This window comes from Bos taurus, chromosome 25, assembly GCF_002263795.3.
Source record: "Bos taurus isolate L1 Dominette 01449 registration number 42190680 breed Hereford chromosome 25, ARS-UCD2.0, whole genome shotgun sequence".
NCBI classification, from domain to species: Eukaryota; Metazoa; Chordata; class Mammalia; order Artiodactyla; family Bovidae; genus Bos; species Bos taurus.
This window is the reverse complement of record NC_037352.1, coordinates 32648725-32668162: the sequence shown is the minus strand read 5'-3', so window position 1 is coordinate 32668162 and position 19438 is coordinate 32648725. Positions and strand designations below refer to the sequence as shown.

The 19438-nt window shown below is 57.1% G+C and overlaps 1 protein-coding gene across 3 annotated transcripts in view; it reads right to left on the bottom strand.

Annotated features, from left to right (window-relative positions):
- Window positions 1-3046: 3046 nt before the first annotated feature.
- Window positions 3047-19438, bottom strand: part of CASTOR2 (cytosolic arginine sensor for mTORC1 subunit 2) — a 54494-nt gene continuing 38102 nt past the window's right edge. For all 3 annotated transcript variants that reach the window (XM_002698179.7, XM_024985424.1, XM_059881590.1), the window contains exons 2-9: window positions 18870-18940; window positions 14610-14803; window positions 13504-13636; window positions 12851-12974; window positions 12029-12139; window positions 11498-11580; window positions 8829-8923; window positions 3047-8749 (exon numbers count right to left, since the gene is read on the bottom strand). In XM_002698179.7, coding sequence (XP_002698225.2) covers window positions 8684-8749; window positions 8829-8923; window positions 11498-11580; window positions 12029-12139; window positions 12851-12974; window positions 13504-13636; window positions 14610-14803; window positions 18870-18940 — 877 coding nt within the window. In that variant the 3' untranslated portion in view covers window positions 3047-8683. The remainder of the gene's footprint in view (window positions 8750-8828; window positions 8924-11497; window positions 11581-12028; window positions 12140-12850; window positions 12975-13503; window positions 13637-14609; window positions 14804-18869; window positions 18941-19438) is intronic.

Here is a 19438-nt window from a genome sequence, read left to right as displayed (position 1 = left end):
TAGCTGGGGCCAGTGCAGACCCCTGAGAAGGCATAGGGACTCCACCACCGGCTCTCGCGGTGGACGGTCCCTTCTAAGATGCCTGGGTCCTTCTTTTAAGTTTTGACAGCTGTCAAGGGGCTGTCGGAATAACTCCCATTTTCTTGGCCATCCTTCCTGCCGTGCATCCACATCTGGCTTCTCTAGCACATTCAGTTTTTTAAAAAAAAATTGAAATGTGAGTCATATACTCTTAAAACCATTTTCAAGTGTATAATTCAGTGGTTTTAGCCTGTTAGTCTTTTGTGCGACCATCACCACGATCTCATTCCACATGCTCCTTCTGGAGAGCTTTTCACCATCATGAGCCCCCTGCTTGCCACTGGCAGGGTTACACATGATCAAACCAAGGGGAGGTGGGGACTTCCTGGTGGTCCAGTGGCTAAGGCTCTGCACTAGCAACGCAGGGGCCCAGGTTTGATCCCTGGTCAGGGAACTAGATCCCACACGCCACAACTAACACCTGGAGCAGTCAAATAAAATTTAATCAAAACCCAAAAAACCAAAGGGAGGCTGAGTGACCACAGAGGGCGCCCTTTCCTTCTGTGGCCCTGTATTTTTCAGAGCGGGTTCTGTTCTGGGGCTCAGTCATGTCCAACTCTTTGCAACCCTCCGGACTATAGCCTGCCAGGCTCCTCGGTCCAGGGATTTTCTGGGCAAGAATACTGTATGGATTGCTATTTCCTCTTCCAGAGGAGCTTCCTGACCCAGGGATCGAACCCACATCTCCTGCACTGCAGGTGGATTCTTTACCTACTGAGCCATCAAGAAAGCCCCTAAGAGTGAGGTGGGGAACTTTAAAAACTATACTGAAGCCAAGAAGAGTTGAATCAGACTCTCTGGATGGCGGGGCAGGGGGCCGGTGGGGGTGAGTCCTGGTACAGGGAACTCCTCCCACCCTCCAGGAGAGTCTGATATGCTGCGGTGAGATCCCTGCTAAGAAGCGGCCAAAGGCTCCCACGTGGAATTATGTGCCTGGCTGGGGGGAGGGGCACCAGCCACCTTCCATATCCATGGTGCCCACCATTCCTGACTGCAGTGGGAAGGCTCACGAGTCGGCCAGGGTCACCTCTCCTGAGATACAAGGCCGGGACCCTGGCTGCCCCCTTTCCCCCTCCTATCAGTCATATTCAGTAACCTAGACTCACCATTCAGATGCCAAGTTTGGTCTCCTGCACAAAGTCCTCTGTGGCTCCCCATGGTCTGTAGTAGAGTGTGAAGCCTCCAGCTGGCCTGACAACCCACCTTGTATTTCAGCCTCATTTCCTTCCAGCCCCGTCCATTTCTGCCCTTCTCCACCCTGCTGCTCTGCTAGGCTCTCTGCGCCTTTGCTGTCCCTTGTTTGGGTCCCCCGGCTTAATCAAGCTCAACCTAACGTCCTGGGTTCTTGTTCCTCCTGCCTGACTGTGGTCATGGCCCCAGAGCATGGCACCATCCCCTTGTGGTCGAGCCCGGTACTGCACTTCCCTGAGATAGCCCATTTCCACATCTTTAAATCTGGAGCCACTCAGGTGCAGGGGGCTGTGGCAGAGTCATCTGGGTCTCCACCGCCACACCACCACCACCCCCACTGCCCCCAGCCCCCAACCCTAGGTTTGGCACTGCCCTACAGACACTAAACATGAATGAGCAGTGGGAAAAGGAGGCTTTTGCCACTGTTGGGGGCAATTGAGTTCCCACCAATGCTGTGGTCCCTGTTCGAAATGTGAAGGGTTGAGGAGGGTGCTTAGTCCTTGCAAACCCAGGGAGAAAAGCCTTCGCAGCAGCCAGAAGGGCTGAGGGTCCAAGCACCTCCTTGGACTGAGGGTGGTGAACGAGCGCTTCAGCTCCCATTTTCACCCCCTTCCATTGTTAGGGCTACTTTTCCTGCAAGGCAGGGGTGAGGGGAGGCTGGGGTCTGATGCAGGCAGAGCCCTGCCCCGCTCACACCTGCCCTCCATGGAGAACACCAGCGAGGAGCAGAGTGAGGGTGTGCGAGGTCCAGACCTGCTGGTCTCAGGCTGCTTCCTTCTTTTTCGGCCACGTCGCACAACATGTGGGATCTTAGTTCCCTGACCAGGGATTGAACCTGTGTCTGCTGCATTAAAAGTGCAGTCTTAACCACTGGACCCCCAGGGAAGTCCCTCAAGCCTTTCTTACCAGGGCAGCCTGTGTCCACCTGCTGAGGGAGCAGGAGCCCAACTCCAGGTGCTTGTGGGAGGGACGCTGAGCCTCCTGACCTCAGGGTGTCTTGTCTGGAGGCATCGGCTCCTGGGCTTCCAGCACCAAGAGACCTTTCCTGGGGGTGTGGTGTGCACAGCAGGGCCCCCGCCCCCAGGCCCACCTCTGCCAGATATTTGGGCTGAGGGGAGGGAATGGTGAATGTAGCAGCCAGTTCCCAAGGTGGCCCCAAGGTTACCTTGACCTCTTGGTTTTCACACCCCTGTGTGGTGTGGACTGAATCCTCCAGGGTTCAGTCAGAGCTGAGCTGCAGTGCTGACAGAACATGGTGGAGAGGATGGTACATGAATTCTGAGGCTAGAAGAAAGACAATTTTTTTTTTTTTTTTTTAAGGTTCTGCCTTGGTCCTTGAATCCCTTACTCTGGGGAAAACCAAACACTTACTGTCAGGATATTCAAGCAGCGGAGACTCATGTGGGGACAGGCCGGCAGCCAGGCCCGTCTCGCCAGCCATGTGGAGGGGAGCACCTTAGAAACGGACCCTCTGGTCCCAGTAGAGGCTCTCAGATGCCTGCAGCCTCCTGAGACTCTGAGCCCAAACTGCTCCCAAATTCCAAACCACAGAAACCAAGACACACAAATGGATTGTTTTAAAGCCTTAGGCTTTGGGGGCAACTTGTGACAAAGCATTAAGACAACCCTTCTTGCTCTCAGGGCGATTTCCTCTCATATTCTTGTTTTGCCTCCTTGCAGCTCCAGGCCGGTGTTCCCCCAACCACGGTACAGAGAAGGGAGGGAGGAGACTTGGCCCTGGATCAGCATGAAATCAGACAGCCGTTAGCCAACATCATTTGTTTTTTCTTCCATTTTAATGAACACTTTACAAAGTACAAAATATACTGTCTTTTTTGGGGGAACATTAGGTACTTTTTTCTCTCCGTCATACAGTACATGAATCTCGAGGGTTTTGTGTTTCTTCAAGAAAGAAAGTGTGAGGGCCCTGGGCAGGGCTGCTCCGTTCTCCCCGCGCCCAGAACGTGGGACAGATAGATATAAGTGCCACTGGTACTGCTGGTGACCCGGGGCGTGTCAGACCCCCAAGGCAAGGCCCTGGGCAGGACAGCGGCCTCTCTGAACCCCGCTGTGCAGCCAACATCCACTCACCCCCATCTCGGGATAACGGAAACGATTTTGGCAAAGAGCAAGAGGTGGGCTGGGGTTTTGTTTGCCGTTAGCCCCTCCGCTCCACCCCCAGTTTTGGAGCCAATGCTGCCCAGCTCTCCCTGGATCACTTTCTGAACAGATAAGCTGAAGCAGTGGACAGGAAGATGCACGAGGCTTGGCCTCTGCCCTGGGACCTGAATTTGGCGTGTTTTCCACAAGCTCCTCACCCCCACCCTCTGGCCTTCAACTTTTTGGGACGCTCTCTGTGGATCAGCCCCAGTAGGCAAGGGGGCACTGGCCCCTAGAACCTCTCCTTGTAAATACTGTCTTCAGGGCTGGCTGCTTCTGAGGAGTCTGCTGGGCAGGTCTAGCCCTTGGGGCTGGCTGCAAGGACCACTGGGCCTCTGCAGGGCGGAGCAGAGCCCCATGGGGACACCTCTGACCTCTCCCCAGTGTTAGTAGTTCGGTCATATCTGACTGCCACCCCATGGACTGTAGCCCACCAGGCTTCTCTGTCCATGGAGTTCTCCAGGCAAGAATCCTGGAGTGGGTTGCCATTTCCTCCTCCAGGGAAACTTCCCAATCCAGGGATCGAAACCGGGTCTCCCGTGCTGCAGGCACACTGCTGTCTGGGGCACCGGGGAAGCCCGCCTCCTCCCCAGAGCGGTTTTAACAAAGTCAAGGGGAGTTCAAGGCCTGCCATCCCCACCCCTTCAATTCTGCATGTGGCCCACAGTAAGAATATACCGAGGCCTTGAACTGCTGAACGAGTCAGTCCTTTTGCTCTAATTTGGGCTCTGCAGGTGTGTGCTCCCATATGCACAGCACATGTTCACACTTACATGCACTTTTACACACACGTGTGCCCAGAACTCTGCTCTGATGCCCAACACTTCCCACTCTCAGCCTGCCCGACCGAGAAGCAAGAGCCACAAGCCCCGTCACCAACCAGGGTGCCCTTGGAAGCCACAGGCCAGGCCACAGGCTTCTACCTCCATTCCAGGCCACTCTGAGGCCTTCAGCTCCAAGGACAGAGGCTGCCTCAGCCCACAGCTCCCATCCTCCCCTCCCAAGAAAACAGGCTTTCTTGGAGGGTTTGGGTTTCAAAGCTGAAGGCCATAGCCCACCCCACAGCTTTCTCCCTTGGTCTATGGAAGAGAGTCCTTTTGCTGCCTCTAATTTGAAAAATGAAAAGGAAACTGGAGTGTAAGAAAAGGTATCTAGCTATACCAGGGCTCAACTCCCCTCACAAGTCCCGGCCACTCTTCCCAAGTCTGCCCTCTGCTGGGCTGGCCACCATCCGCCATCTTGGTTGCTCCCCTCCTAGACAGCCTCTCTGAATAGAGGGCTACTGCCCGCTCCAGCCTCGCCCTTGCCTCAGCACAGTATCCAGGAAACCTGAAAAGCCAAAGCCCCTGTCTTTCCACTGTTGGGAGACCCCGTCGTCCTCCCCCGAGCTCTGGTTGCCAAGCCAACCACCAACTCCATGGTGGCCATGACTGGCAGGTTGACTATCCCCAGCCCTGGCGGGGCAGACACACCGGGGCGCCTCCTTTCTATGCCCCACCACTTTCACTCAGCAAAGTGGCAAGACACCCTCGTCAGCCACCCCCTGGGCGGTCCCCACTCTTAAGCTGGGGCTGGGACGGGCCCTAGTAGTGCCCACATCCAGATCCAGGGACTCAGAAAGGTGGCCCCGGGTGGCTGGGAACTGTGGCCGAAGGCGCTGGTGGCGGCTGGGCAGGTTCATCTTCGACCATCAGGCAAATGGTGCCCTTGGCTTGGGGTCGGGGGCTGGCCCTTCCCGTCTCCCTGGAGCCTCCTGTCCCAAGCTCTGAGGCCTCCTCCTCTGTCACCTCCGAGGGGTCTGGACACACCACTCTGGTCACCAAGGCTGCACTGCCTGAATGGGGAGGTCACAGTGGCCAGCTCCAGGTCACCCGGTCCCTCTCTCCCCACCGGGGGCCTGGGGCCTGGAGCTGACGGGAGGGGGAGAATGCTGGTGCTTGGGGGGCTCTGGGACCCCTGAATCTTGGGGAAGGGAGGGCTGTGAGCCTCTCCTGCTTGGATGGGTGCTCTGGACGGAGGGCAGTGGGGAGGGCACCACTTACTAGGGGGCTTTGGAGACCCCCGTGGAGACAGGGGGTGTCAAGTGAGGACTGCTGAGTCTCTGCTGGGCCAGGACTGGGGCTGAGGCAGAAAGGGGTTTCTTAGGAGCCAGGGGAGCCCAAGTTGAGTGTTGAACCAAAGGGGCAGATTTTCATAATGGGGGGTGGAGGCGAAGCAGCGGTCTCCACTCCCCATCTCCCTCACTCTCCCTACCTTAACCTCTCACTCTGTGTTCACGGATGACGCAGGCGAGGAGTGAGGGGGGAGGTGAGACGGCTTGAGCTCTTCTTACCAAGGAACAGCGCACACTTGAGACACACGGGGGACCCTGGTGGCAGCTCCAGGGCTCCATGCTCAGTGAGCCAGAGCCAAGAGTGTCTCAGCTCAACAGGGCCCCTTCGGGCCACCTCCCTGTGGGTCTGGAGACCCCTGGGGGCAGCCAGCCAGTGGGGTATCACTTTCTCTTCCCCCAGGGTGCTGCACATCAAGCCGCTGGCTCACGGGCACGTGGACACCGAGGATGCTCCGGCCTCCCCACATGGCAAGAGGACGGGGAGGGGTGGGGAACAGGGCGGGGCTCCCAGGGTGTCGGCTCCCGGCCCGTGGGTTGGACACACCAGTGTAACCGGGAGAGCCAAGTCTTTGCACCAACCCCTCAAGGAAACAACGTCCAGGGCTTCCATCTTTCTCAGTTACCCGGGGCCAGTCCCTAGGAGGAGACCTGAGGAAAGAACCTGTGGCTTCTAACCTTGCAGGTGAAGGAAATCAGGTGACGGAGGTGCTGGCGGCGGGGAAGCAGACCTGGGCTGAGCAGTGGCGAAGGGGCTGTTCCTTCCCAAACGCTCTTCCCCTTTACAGCCCTGTCCCCAGAATAAAACAAGGGGCGTCCAGGGGCCTTGGAAACAGAACTGAAGGGGCTGAACCCCAGCTTTCAAAGGCAACTCGGGGAGGAGGGAGGAGGGACCCTCAACCCCCACTCTGGGGCTCTGCTCTCGGATGCTGGTCTAATTCTTCTCTCAAGTCAGGGCCGAGGCAGCCAGCCGGCTCCTCTGATCATCGTATTGCCTATATACTTGAATTAAAATTACACGGTGGCTCAAAACGTGCCCGTGTGCACGGCAGACACAGCGGGGCGGAGGCCCTCACGCCCACACATACAGCACACACGCGTGTGCACGCTCACACGGTATATATTAACATATATATTGCTCAAGTATATATGCTATTTACAGTATATATCTATATCAACATAAAACACAGGTATTTATATGTGTGTACAATATACGTCCTAGGGGGTCTGGGGGAAATCACACGTTTCTTGGGGTCACGGGGCCGACACACTTGCTCGGCGGGGAGGAGAGGTGGGGGAGCGACACGGGGAGGGGGCTGACAGGGAGGGGTCTGGAGGGCACGCCACAGAAAAATCAAGGCCTTCTAGGCACAGAGGATGCTCGGGACTTGAGAGGCTGCCCTGCCCACGTGGTCACCCCAGTTTTGGAACCAGCAAACAATTGACATGTTTTGGTTGTTCTGGAGTTTTGTGCAAAATGACTTCCAAAAAAAAAAAGGGTTCCGAATCAGTGCTTGGGCTCTGAACATCTGTAAGGATTCAGAGACACACCTCCAACACCGGGTGGGTTTCCCGGGCTCAGAGGGTCCCACGTGGCCTGGAGAAGGGGCAGGGTGGGGCCTCACCCGGTCAAGAGAATGGCCCTTCTCCTCCCAGCTTCTCAGGGACGACACGGACAACACCATCAGCTGGAGGAGGCAGGGGGTCGCCCTGCTCTCCGGGGCGGGGGCTGCTCTGCCACCTGGCTGTCCGTCTCCCCGCAGCCCGTCGAAACCTTCCTCTGAGGCTTAGAACCACTCTGCCTTGGCAGCTCTGTGTGGGGTGCCCCTGGGGACCCCTGGATCATAACTGACCTCTGCTCCCAGCTTCCTGCTCTGAAGGGAAAGCCAAGGCCCCTGGTGGCAGCTCCAGTTCTCAGGCTTGTCCCTGGAGCCACAGGATGTCACACCAAGCGATGTCACACTTTGGGTCCCGACAGCATCAGCAGGCCCTGTCCCCTGAAACTACTGCCAGCCGCAGCCTGGGTAACAAATACATTAAATAGGAGACTACAACAAGGAACGGTTTTCTCTATTAAGGCTCAGATAAGCTGCCTCCCAGGTCAAGTACTCATGAACGCCACAGTCCCTGGACAGAGGGGCGGGCGGGCGGGCGAGTTGGGGGCAGGGGCCTTCCACGTTCCCCCACAAGCGGGGCAGGGAGAGAGGAGGGCAGGATGACGGGGGAGCCCTCTGCTGGTCTCGTTGATTGCTGGGGAGGTGGGGGTGACCTAAGAAAACCCCAGCTCAGAATGCTGGGGACGCCCCTACTTGGGGAAAACCGAGGCTCTGCCGGCCCCAGGAGAGTCCAGGGAAAGCAGAGGGGATAGGAGCTGTTGCCCTAGGCTGGTGGGTCTCCTGGGAACCACCCCCTCAACCCCCAGGATGAGTGCTTGTGGTGGGGAGGGTCTGGACAGGGCCCCCTTGGCAGTCTTGCTTGGAGTCGGGGTACAGGCCCTATGGTTGGCAGCCAAGGAAGGTTCTGGGTGGCCGGGGTCCTCCGCCCAGCTCAGGGCCCCACCCGTGTTCCCTTAGAGCCTCACCAGCACAGGACTAGAGGGCTGCCCACTGGCCTCCACTCTGCAGGGACCAGCCCAGAGCCGATGGGACCAGAGACCAGCGACCACAGGGTCCAGAGCCCCCGCCCTCGCAAGGGCCTTCCCCGGCTCCATGAACTCGGCCCTGCTCGGCAAGCCCCCCAAGATGACATGACAATCGGTACCCCAGTGTCCCGTAGGAGGCACCAACTTCCTTCGGCGTTTGCCCTCGGCCGTGGGTGAGGCTGGACAAGAAGGTGGGTCAGCGGACAAGCTCCCTCAGCCCTGGACATCATTTTCTGGGGTGAGGGTGGGGGAGGAGAAGGGGGGGTGCTCTCTGGAGGGTCTGGGGGCTCCAGGAAGCCAGGAGGAGGGCATGGGGAGGCCTTGGCTTGGGTCCCAGGCCTGGCGGGGTCAGTCATCGGGGGCGTCTCCTAGAGACTCCACCTCTGGGGGCCCCGGGGCCGGTTTTCCAGTCTGTTGAGAAATACTGCAAGAAGAGTCTTCAGGGTGGGGCTGGGCCCAGGCCTGGGCGGGGTGGATGGGGAGGAGCGGAAGAGGCCCTTCTAGTGCTTCTCTGCTTGGCTGACTTTCAGGGCGCTGATGACGCCGTTGATGTTTTCTTCCGGTACCTGCAAGGGGTGGGAAGTAAACATCTGGGAGCCGCCGGACGGGGCCTCCCCTGCCCCGGGGTGGGGGCCCGACACTCACCAGTGCGTGGTCGAACTTGAAGGTGCTGATGTAGTAGGCGGGGATGTCTGCGGCAGCCAAGGGCTCGGAGATCTGGGCCACGATGCCGCACTCATCTGGGGACAGAGGCGGGGACCAGGCTCAGCCCTCCCCCTGCCGCGTCACCCAGTGCAGCCTCGGCCGTTCCCCGACAGGTCTCTTGAGCTCCTGCTTTTCTGCCTGGTCTCCCGGGGCTCCTGGCTGGAGGTGGTCGTACAGGCCCCGTGCCTGCACTCCAGATGACTGACTGTCCTGCTACGTGGTGGAGACTGGTTGTGTCCTAAGATTCTTAAACTACAGACACATTCGTTTTTATTTCTATAAAATAAGGCGGGAGGGAGATGAGGGTCTAGAATGGTGCCTTTCAAACAGTGGCTGGTGACCGTTTGGGACATGAATTTAGAAGGCTGGCGACTAGCGCTTTATTAAGCGACAACAGGGGACTTCTCTGGTGGTCCGGTGGTTAAGAATCCGCCTGCCAACGAAGGGGACCCAGGCTTGACCCCTGGTCTGAGAAGACTCCACATGTTGCAGGGCAATGAAGCCCTCATACTGCAATGAGTGAAGGCCTTGAGCCTATGCTCTGCAGCCAGGGAAGCCACCGCCACGCGATGCCTGTACGCTGCGACGAGAGAGTAGCCCCTACTCGCTGGCCTTGAGCCTGTGCTCCGCAGCCAGGGAAGCTACCGCATCAGGAAGCCTGTACACTGCGACGAGAAAGTAGCCCCTACTCGCTGCAGCTAGAGAAAGCGCTCGGGCAGCAACACTGACCCAGGGCAGCCAAAAATAAGTAAATAAAACTAACAACAGCAACAAAAGACAACAGCAAAGGGAAGGGCAAGGAGCTCGGACAGCACGGCTGTGAGTGCAGTTTTGTGAAAGCGTAGAGTTGTTAGGGTGTGTGTGTGCTGGGCTGTGATGGAAAACACATTTCCTGCAAACCATGGTCAAAAGCATATGACATCTGCCAATCTAGAATCTTTCCGATTCTCAAAAAGTTGTTTTTCTCGCGGGGCTATTTTTAATTAATTTACTTTTGGCCGTGCTGGGTCTTCATGGCCGCATGGGCTCTGCTCTAGGTGCAGCAAATGGGGGCTACCCTCCCGTTGTGGTGCGTGGGCTTCTCATTGCTGTGGCTTCTCTTGTTGCAGAGCATGGGCTCTAGGGCGCGTGGGCTTCAGCAGTTGACACCCCCATGCTCTAGAGAGCAGGCTTCATAGTTGCAGGGCGTGGGCTTAGTTGCTCCGCGGCATGTGGGATCCTACCAGATCAGGGATCGAACCTGTGTCTCCTGCACTGGCAGGTGGATTCTATACTACTGAGCCAGTAGAGAAGCCTTGCATGGCTATTTATAGCTATTAGCCTAGCGTTAAAACCCTCCACATTCCAGGAAGGTAGGTCCCATTGCTGCTTCTTATATGCCAAATGCCAGGACCCCTGGTGCCTGCCCATGAGGCCACTCAAAGCGGAACACAGCGTCTACAGATGCTAAGATGATTCGAGTTTCACTCACTAGCCCACCTGAATTCTCCCTTCATCCTTTCTTTTTTCTGTAATGTTATTATACTGGTGTGCTTTGGTAAACTCTAAACCAAATCTGGGAATAAAAGGAGAAGCTGATACGCATGGCTAATTATTAGAGAAATGTATATAACGTGACAATGACGTACCGCCTCTCACCCCAGTCAGAATGGGCATCATTTAAAAGTCTACAAATAACAAATTCTGGGGAAGGTGGGGGAAAAAGGGAACCTTCCTATAACTGATGGTGAGAATGTAGGTTGGTGCAGTCACTGTGGAAAACAGATATGGAGGTTCCGCAGAAAACTAAAAGCAGAATTATCACGTGATCCAGCAATCCCACTCTGGGACATATATGTGGACAAAACTCTAATTTGAAAAGAAACATGTGTCCCCATGTTCATAGCAGCCAGGACATAGAAACAACCGAAGTGTCCACTGACAGATGAATGGATGAAGAAGATGTGGTACATTGGGATACTACGGAATACATCGGAATATGCGACGGAATACTGCTCAGTCTCACAAAAAAAATGAAATGATGCCATTTGCAGCAGCAACGTGGGCGGACCTAGAGATGATCAGACTAAGAAGAAGATCAGGAGAGACAAGTACCATATGATAGCGCTTATATGTCAAATGTAAAACATGATACAAGTGAACTAATACACAGACTTCCCTGTGGTCCAGCGGTTAAGGATCCACCTGCCAATGCAGGGGACACGGGTTTGATCCCTGCTCTGGGAAGATCCCACGTACCAACGGGCAAGTAAGCCTGTGCGCCACAACTCCTGAGCCCACGAGCTGTACTACTGAAGCCCCAGCGCCCAGAGCCCACGCTCTGCAATGAGAGAAACCGCCACGGTGCGAAGCCCGAGCCCCAAAACTAGACAGTAACCCCGACTCAATGCAGCTAGAGAAAGCCCATACACAGCAACAAAGACCCAGCCCAGGCCCTGCCCTGCAAAAAACTGAACTCACTCACAAAACAGAAATAGGCTCACAGACACAGCAAACAAACATGATTGCCAAAGGGGAAAGGGGGTCAGGGGGGGATAAACTAGAAGGAGTGTGGGATGAACAGATACCCACTACTACACATAAAGCAGTGTCGAACCCCAGGGGCTCACCAAATCCCAGGGGCTGTCCTCCAATCCGCACCATCTTCCAGAGCTCCCCAGATGCGCTCGTGAACAACAGATTACTAGGAAACCTTAAAAGGGAGCGAGAGACGTCAACCCTAGATGCTGAGTGCTCCCCCCGCCAGCTCTCCCTGGAATGCTCCCTGTCGCTGGGGCATTTATGCTGGACTGGAACTCAGGGGCCCCCAGGACCCTCCAAGCCCTCAGTCCACACGCTCCGCACATTCCCTCCTCCAGGGGTGGGGGGGGGCAGGTAGGCAAAGCTGGGATTGGGCTTTGGGAACAACTGCCCCCTTTGCTCCGGCTGGTCAGGGTACCCCTCCTCAGCTCCAGATTGGAGGATGGGGTGGGGGAACAAAGAGCACTGGACAGTGCTGGGTGACTCGGGCCTTCGTCTCTGAGAGGCCTGTCATCTGTAAGCTGGAGTTGCTCACCTGCAATGAAGGGCTGGGGCGGGGACTTGTTAGGACCAAGTGGGTGACGGGCCCATTGTCAGCCTCCACCCGGGGCCTGGCTCACCTCTGCTGGGTCTGCACGTCCATCACCAGGGAGATGTAGCCCTCGATGAGAGAGAAGGAGAAGAAGCGGATGTGGTCGCAGTCATCGCCGGACACCAGGGGGTCCTTCACTCTGGGGGCCGGGGGAGATGGTGAGGGGTGGAGTGAGGGACCCACTGCACCCTGACCCTCACCTGGCCCACCTGCCCTGCCTGTCAGCTGTGGGGTGTCCGGGGAGGCACGACCAAATCCTGGCTCTGACCCCGCCTTGCTGGGGGACTCTGAGCCACTGCCCCCTAATTGGTCTCCACACCTGAGATGTAGGTGACTCCACGGCATTCACAGGGGTGAGCACCGCACTTCACAGTGTTGAAGACCCAGCTGGCCCTCTGCATGGGCTATACTTATCCATTCCTGGCAGGGTTTCTCTGCCAACATCTCAGGGGACAGTCTGTGGTCACTGCCAGCTTGCTGGCCCCTGATCCCACCCCACTTGGTGTTGGCCAAAACTTAAAATCTGCCCTGAGGAAAAATGCAAAGTTGTCATCCACCAAATGAAAAAAACCTGAGTTCCTGGCTTTTCAAATGACTGGGCTTGTCCAGGAGCTCAGGGGACCCTGGAGTGTTCATAACATCTACATGTGGGCCTGGGGTTTCAACAAGTTTTGGGGTTTGCAATGAATCAATTCTCCCCTTTAAGAAATGGGATTTGGGGTAGAGTCATGTCTCTCTTCTCAGGCTAGCTCCCAGGGCAGGCCTGTGCCTCCCCTCAGACTGGGGCTTGTAGGCAGATTCGTGTCTCCTTGGCCCACCCTGCAGCCCCTCACCCCCGAGGGGGCCCTACCCGTTGGAGTAAAACATGACGTCCATGAGGAGTGTGGCAACGGTGGGCAGCGTGTCGGGGTCCAGGCTGGTGACACAGAACCTGTTGCTTGGGCTGGACAGTGGGTGGATGACGGGCCTCTGGACTGTGGGAGCACAAATACAGGGGGTGCTGAGGGCAGGAGGAGAGGAGGCGGCAAGGGGCCTGGGGGCGGCGGGGGCGGTCAGCCAGCAGCTGCTCTGGGAGGCCCGATGGCAGGCTCTGAGATCCGGCCCCAGTCACTTCTGCAGCTCCCAGCAGCCCTTGCAGCTCTCCTAATTCTCTGGGCTCACCCCGCCAGACCCCTGGGCCTTTGCATGTGCCATGCATCTGCCTGGAAAGCCCTTCCCAAACTTCACCACCTATCTTATTAGCTCCTACTTGTGCTGTAAGTGTTTCAGCCTGAGAGTCACTGCCTCTGAGAGGCCCACACTGACACCCTGGGCTGGGTCAGCCGTGGCCCCTGGCCATTTCTGGCTGTGTCCACATTCATCGCCCTTTGGAGACCCTGGGAGGACTGTTGATCCGTGTGATGCCAGGCCCTCAGCCGAGGCTCTGAGAATGGGGGTGCCCTGGGGCAGGACCTGGTCATTTCCTGAAGTTTCTCTGCACAACTCTCCCCGCCCTCAACTCACCCATCTTGGGCTTCACAAAGCCGTTGGTGATGCCGAGGTTCTCAGCCGCCACCGTCTCGCCATTGACGACCCGCAGGATGGTGAACTCTGATGACAAGGTGTGGGTGACGAAGGGCAGGTCCCGCTCACGCACCTGGGGACGAGGAGTCCATGAAGTGAGTGTACCATGATCCCCGGATGGAGTGGGGCTGGGGGCACCGGCCCCTTTACTCTGAAATTCTGTGCCCAGAACCAGTGTCCCCCTCCCGGCCTCCCACTGTCCTGGTTGAGACAGGGGCATGTGGGACCAGGGACCAGGGACCTGGGACCAGGGGCACGTGACTCTCCAGGGACAGAGGGAGGACCAGAGGGGAGAAGATGCTCCACCGAGGGCCGGGACGTGTGGGTCCACACCCCCTCCCTTTAGAATGCGGTGCCGAACCTGCCCCCGCCGGCCATGCCCTCCAGGGTGGCCACGCCCCCACGGGAGAAGAGCACAAATAACACAGTGGCCAGGAATTACTGTCAGCTCTGTGACTGGACAGCGAGATCAAACCAGTTCACCCTAAAGGAAATCAACCATGAATGTTCATGGGAAGGCCTGATGCTGAAGCTGAAGCTCCAATACTCTGGCCACCTCATGTGAAGAGCCGACTCACTGGAAAAGACCCTGATGCTGGGCAAGACTGAGGGCAGAAGGAGTAAGGGGGCAGCAGAGGATGAGATGGTTGGATGGCATCACCGACTCAGTGGACATGAGTCTGAGTAAACTCCGGGAAATAATGAAGGACAAGGAAGCCTGGGGTTGCAAAGTGTCACACATGATTTAGCAACTCAACAACTCTGATCAAAAACGCCTACTCCCCTGGAGGAAGTGCTGTGGGATTGGGGAGCCAGAAATCTAGCTGTGAGGGTGTCCCACAGACACATCTGGTATCCAGTTCAAACCAAACAGGGTCCACTCGAAGGGCAGGTAGTGGATGGAGCCAGAGCCTAGCCCGGGCCATGTGACACTGGACTGATGACCCCAAGGTCCCCTTGACCTTTCTCTGAGCAGACCATGAAATGGGGGTGGGGGCAAAGACTTTGCGGTTCACATCGGTGGGGGTGCCTGCGTCACAGCTTACCAGGATGAAGTCCGTCTGGTAGGTGGAAAGCATGAACACCGAGATGTTCTGATCGGCCAGTGGGGCGATGACCGACTTGGCGATCTTGGTCACGCCAATGGGCTGGGAGCTGGAGAAGCTGCCGCCGCCAGACACCACATTGAGGGCCAGCCAGGTGGCGTCGGCCACGCTCAGGTGTTCCGAAGAGGGCAGTTCTGGAGGGGGACACGGAGGCCCGGCCTGTGACTGATGGGCCCCAGCTGTGCGACCCTGGCCAGCCCGCCTTCTGGACCCCAGCGCCCTCATCTGTCAGAAGAGGACGAGAGACTGGCCTCCTCTGTCCCTCCTGGGAGGACTGAGCAGGGAAGACCTTCAGAGGAGTCTGGACATGCTGGGCAGCTCAGTAGGGTGGGGGCCCTGGGGTTTATCTGCGCGGGGCCTCAGTCCCCAGCTGTGAAGTGATGAGTACTTGGCAGCGATTCTGTTGTTTCTGGTTCTCATGACCCTTCCAGGTGCCAGGTCCTGCTATCACCTTATCCAGGTGGAATGGGTCCTATGGTTTTCAAACTGGGTTCCCAGGAATCTCCGGGGTGGGGGGGGGGGGGGCTGGGGGTGGAGGGGAGGGAGCCCAGGAGAAGACAGGATCGAGGGCCCAAGATTTCTCTCCCTGCTTCCATTAGACCCGTCACCCAGGTCCCTCCTGAGAGCCTGGGGATCCTGCGGGGGGGCCCCACCAGGGACACGGTGGGGTAGGGTCAGGGGGCCAGTGATCCTGGAGTCTCCTTGACTAGCTTGTGAAGACCAACCTACCCCGCCCGTCCTGCAGAGAGAGCACCCGGGGAGGCTATGCATGGGACATGGCACACGTGTGTGCAGCTGCACGGACAGGCAGCCTTGGAACTCTCTGTGCATCGCGGCTGTCTGTTCAAACTGACCCTGGACCAAGACTGTTATTTCACCCCATTCATGTGACAAACCAGAGCTCTGAGGGACTGGTGACTTAACCAAGATCACTTAAGGAATAACAGAGCCAGAGTTCAAACCCAGGTCTGCCTTATACACAGACTCTCATGCTCTGTGCGGGCACTGCATGGGAAGAAGGGCCAGGTCCCCAATTGGCGCAGGGGCTAAGAACAGGGGCCTGGAGCCTGGGGAGTTAAGGGGGCTCTCAGGATCATGATGATGCCCGAGGGAGGCTGTGCAGGACGGCTCTGGTGGCCTCACCCAAGTTCCTACCTGCCCAGCTCCGGTCGTCATGGCAACCACAGCCTAGGGAGCCCATTGGCCCTGCTGCCTGAGAAGGGCCAGTCCTCCGCTAGGCTGGCTGGAGAGGCAGGCTGCCTCCCAGAGAAGGGAAGGGGCTTGGGAGGTGGAGCGGGAGGAAAGGCTTTAAAAAAAAGGCTCTGATTTCGGGCTTCCACCTGTTACCCGGGGTGTTGGAAGAGACTTCTCAGCTCCAGGACCGCCAGAGGAATCACAGCCCCACCAGAGCCAAGAGTCCCAGCTCAATTCTGAAATCCTACGGGGCCTGGAACTGGCCACAGGGGACTTCCCAGGGACAGTATTGTGAGATGCCACCCTGCCATCTATTTTTTTCTTTTGGTGTTTTTAGCCTTGCCATGTGACAAGTAGCATGGTCCCCCGACGAGGGCCTGAACCTGGGTCTCTGCAGTGAAAACACCGAATCCTAACCACCAGGCCACCAGGGAATCCCCCTAACCATACCATCTTGAGCAAAGCCCTAGGAGCCACTGGGGGCTGGGGTGCCCCGATGGTCCCGTCAGCTAAAGCCATTTTATAAACATACTGATAAACAAATTAATTAATAAATAGATTTAACAGGAAAAGTTTTAAAAAGTCTCTTTTTACGAGGACTGAATCCCAAAAGCCTTCTTGGGAAAACTCTGGAGAGGTCCTTCCTGTAAGGGTCAGCTCACGCATCACGACCATGTTGGCTGTCACGAACCTGCCCTCTGTCTGCCTATTCCAAGCTCCTCGTGACTCAGAGCCACCCAGGCGGCTCCCACGTCCTCTGGAGCAACAGCTGAAGTCCTCGTGACCTGGGAACCAGCGCTGCCCCAGAGGGCGTTCTGGGTTCAGGGAGATAGTCTACACCTATGCTGTCCAAGGCCACTCACCTCACATGGCTACAGGGCACGTGAGATGTGGTTAGTGCGACAGAAACAAACGCAATCGAGCATTTTATTTAATTTTGGTTCATTTAAGTCTCCACAGTCGTATGGGGGGAGCAGCTGGTTGGAGTCAGCAACTGGCCCCGTTAGCCCGTCAGCTCCCCCAGGGCAGCGGCCTCGGTGGCCTTTGCTTTCTGCCATTCTCAGTGCAGGGGCACACGGAGGCTCCAAGTGAAGGGCTGGGCAGGGAGAGGGCGGCTGTCCCCAGCTCTCTCTACTCGGCCCAGGTCCCTCTTCTCACTCCTCTGCCTTCGCTGTTCCCCGCCCCGTCTCCCTAGCTCGGTCTCTGTGGTCAGGCTCCGTCTCACCACCAGACCCGGGGCACAGGGTCACCTCTGACATCATTTCATGAGCTCCTATACTCGACTTCCCAGGATGGGGCAAAGGGCCCCAGGGGAGCCAGTGCCATCCCCTTACCTGGTCTGCCTCTGGATTCTCAGGGCAGAATGCCTGTCCATTTGCTTAGAGACCCGGCTCAGAAGTCAGCCCCTCTCCCATTTCACAGACTATGAAACTGAGGCCCAGAGAGGGAGGCTGATGGGTAAGAGATCACGGTGTAAAGGCGGGGGGGCCTCATTCTGGCCTCATGGCATGCCTTCCAGCCTCGCCTTGCCACCAGCCTGCAGCAGGGTGTTGAGAAAACCCCTCTCGCAGGGCTGAGCTTCAGGACTGTCAAGCAGGGGGGTTCAGGCAGCTGGGGCTCCAGGGCCCCAGTTCTGACAGCATGGTCCCACTGGCCCTGTGGGGCCTTCACCTGGCAGGTGGAGCTTTGGCTGCCCCAGCCTCAGGCCTGCCCTTCCCTAGAGGAAAGGTGGACCATCTCAAGACTGAAAGGCATTATTATTTCTGTCACTACCCATCACTCAAGGCCCTAAAAATAGCCTCTTAGAGCTGAGGACGGTCCCTGGTGGATTGCTGAGGACGCCTGTCACCTCCCAGACACCAGGTGGGCAGCTCTGTTGTTGGGAGCCCCCCGCTACTGACAGCAGGGCTTGCGGGTCCCTGCGCTACGTGGCCATGTCCTCCGCACAGTCAGGTCAGGTCTTTCCCACCCTGCCAGCATCAGGGTCAAGAGACCTGGGGTCAGGTGGGCAGGGTTTCATCCTGGCTGCATGACTCTGGACAAAATTACCACGTCTCAATTTCTTAAGCTTTCAAACGTGGGCTGCTGAAATTAGGATGGGCTCCAGAAGACGCTTGGAGGATTATGTGAGATAAACCCCATCAAATGCTTAGCTAAGGGCCTGGTGTTTGAGGGCTCACCAAGCGCCAGAGTCTTTCTGTTTCAACACAGGTGATGGCAGTGGTGCTGGTTTGGGGACAGGAGTTGGGGAAAATGTATCAATACCAAGAGTTTAACATGTGATTTCACTGTAAAGGAGTCACTTGTGGGACAAAGGGACAGTCATGGGTCTGAGCATTCAACTCAAAAGAATTTAAAACAAAGACCTAGGAACCACCTCAAAGTCCATGCTGGAGCCCAAATGGAAGAAAGATAGGGTAGGAACTTTGGTGATACCCTGAGGTATTGTATAAATTGTATAAAAGATGGAAGAAAGTGTTATTCGCTCAGTCGTCTCCGACTCTTTGCCACTCCCATGGGCTGTAGCCTGCCAGGCTCCTCTTTCCGTGGAAATGTCCAGGCAAGAATACAGGAGTGGGTAGCCATTCCCTTCTCCAGGAGATCTTCCCGGCTCAGGGATCAAATCCAGGTCTCCTGCACTGCAGGTGGATCCTTTACCATCCGAGTCACCAAGGAAGAAAGATAATGGAAAATCACAGAAGGATGGTGACCTTGGCTTGTTGCCATGGGAACAAGGACTGAGGACGTTTGAAAGCACCTCCCTTGTGGGAGGAGCCCCAGAGAGCAAGCCCCCTGCCTCCCTGGTGGCCTTAGTCCCAGGGGGGGTAAGCACTGCCCCCTCTCAGCTGTGGGTCCTTTCTCGAGCGATCAGAACACGTGGGGAGAGAGGGAAGCTCTACCGACTTTGTAACCCACCAGCAGGAGGAGGCAGAAACAGGCGGGGGAGCGGCCAGCACTGACCACAGGCCACGGTCCAGCCAAGCCCCCGGGGAGAGAAGCACATACCAAGAAAGCCCTCCTCATCCACAATGATGGTGTAATCCTCCGGGGTCTCAGTCAGACTGAAGAACTTGCACCTGGGTGGACGGACAGACAGACACAGCATATTGTTAAGTCCCAGCAGACCCTGCGGCAGCCACCCACTCGTGACCCCGTGTACCCAGCGCTCTGACCCAGGCTGCTGGAGCTGGGTGGGGGGTACTGATTCTTTCTCCCGCCAGTGCCCCAGCTCTGACTCAGGGGGTCTCAGAGAGGCCTACAGATGACGATCGTTTCCTCCGCCACACCCAGTCTGTGGGGACCCCCGAGCTGGCCAGCCTCCAGGGTCGCCTCTAGGCCCAAGGGCAGCTCTGGCAGGAACCATGCAGATGAACCGTGTTTTCCAGCCTACCCAAAGCCCTACATTCTGACCTCTAGGCCTCTGTCGCTGTGCTGTGTGGCCTGCCCATGGTCCCAGCCCCTCTCCTCACCAAGTCAAGAGCCCCCACTGTCATTCAGGGGCTAATTCGCATTACCCCACCGAGAGCCCCGCCTTTAGGGCACCCTTCTTCCTTGTACAAGAGAGGGGTGTGGCC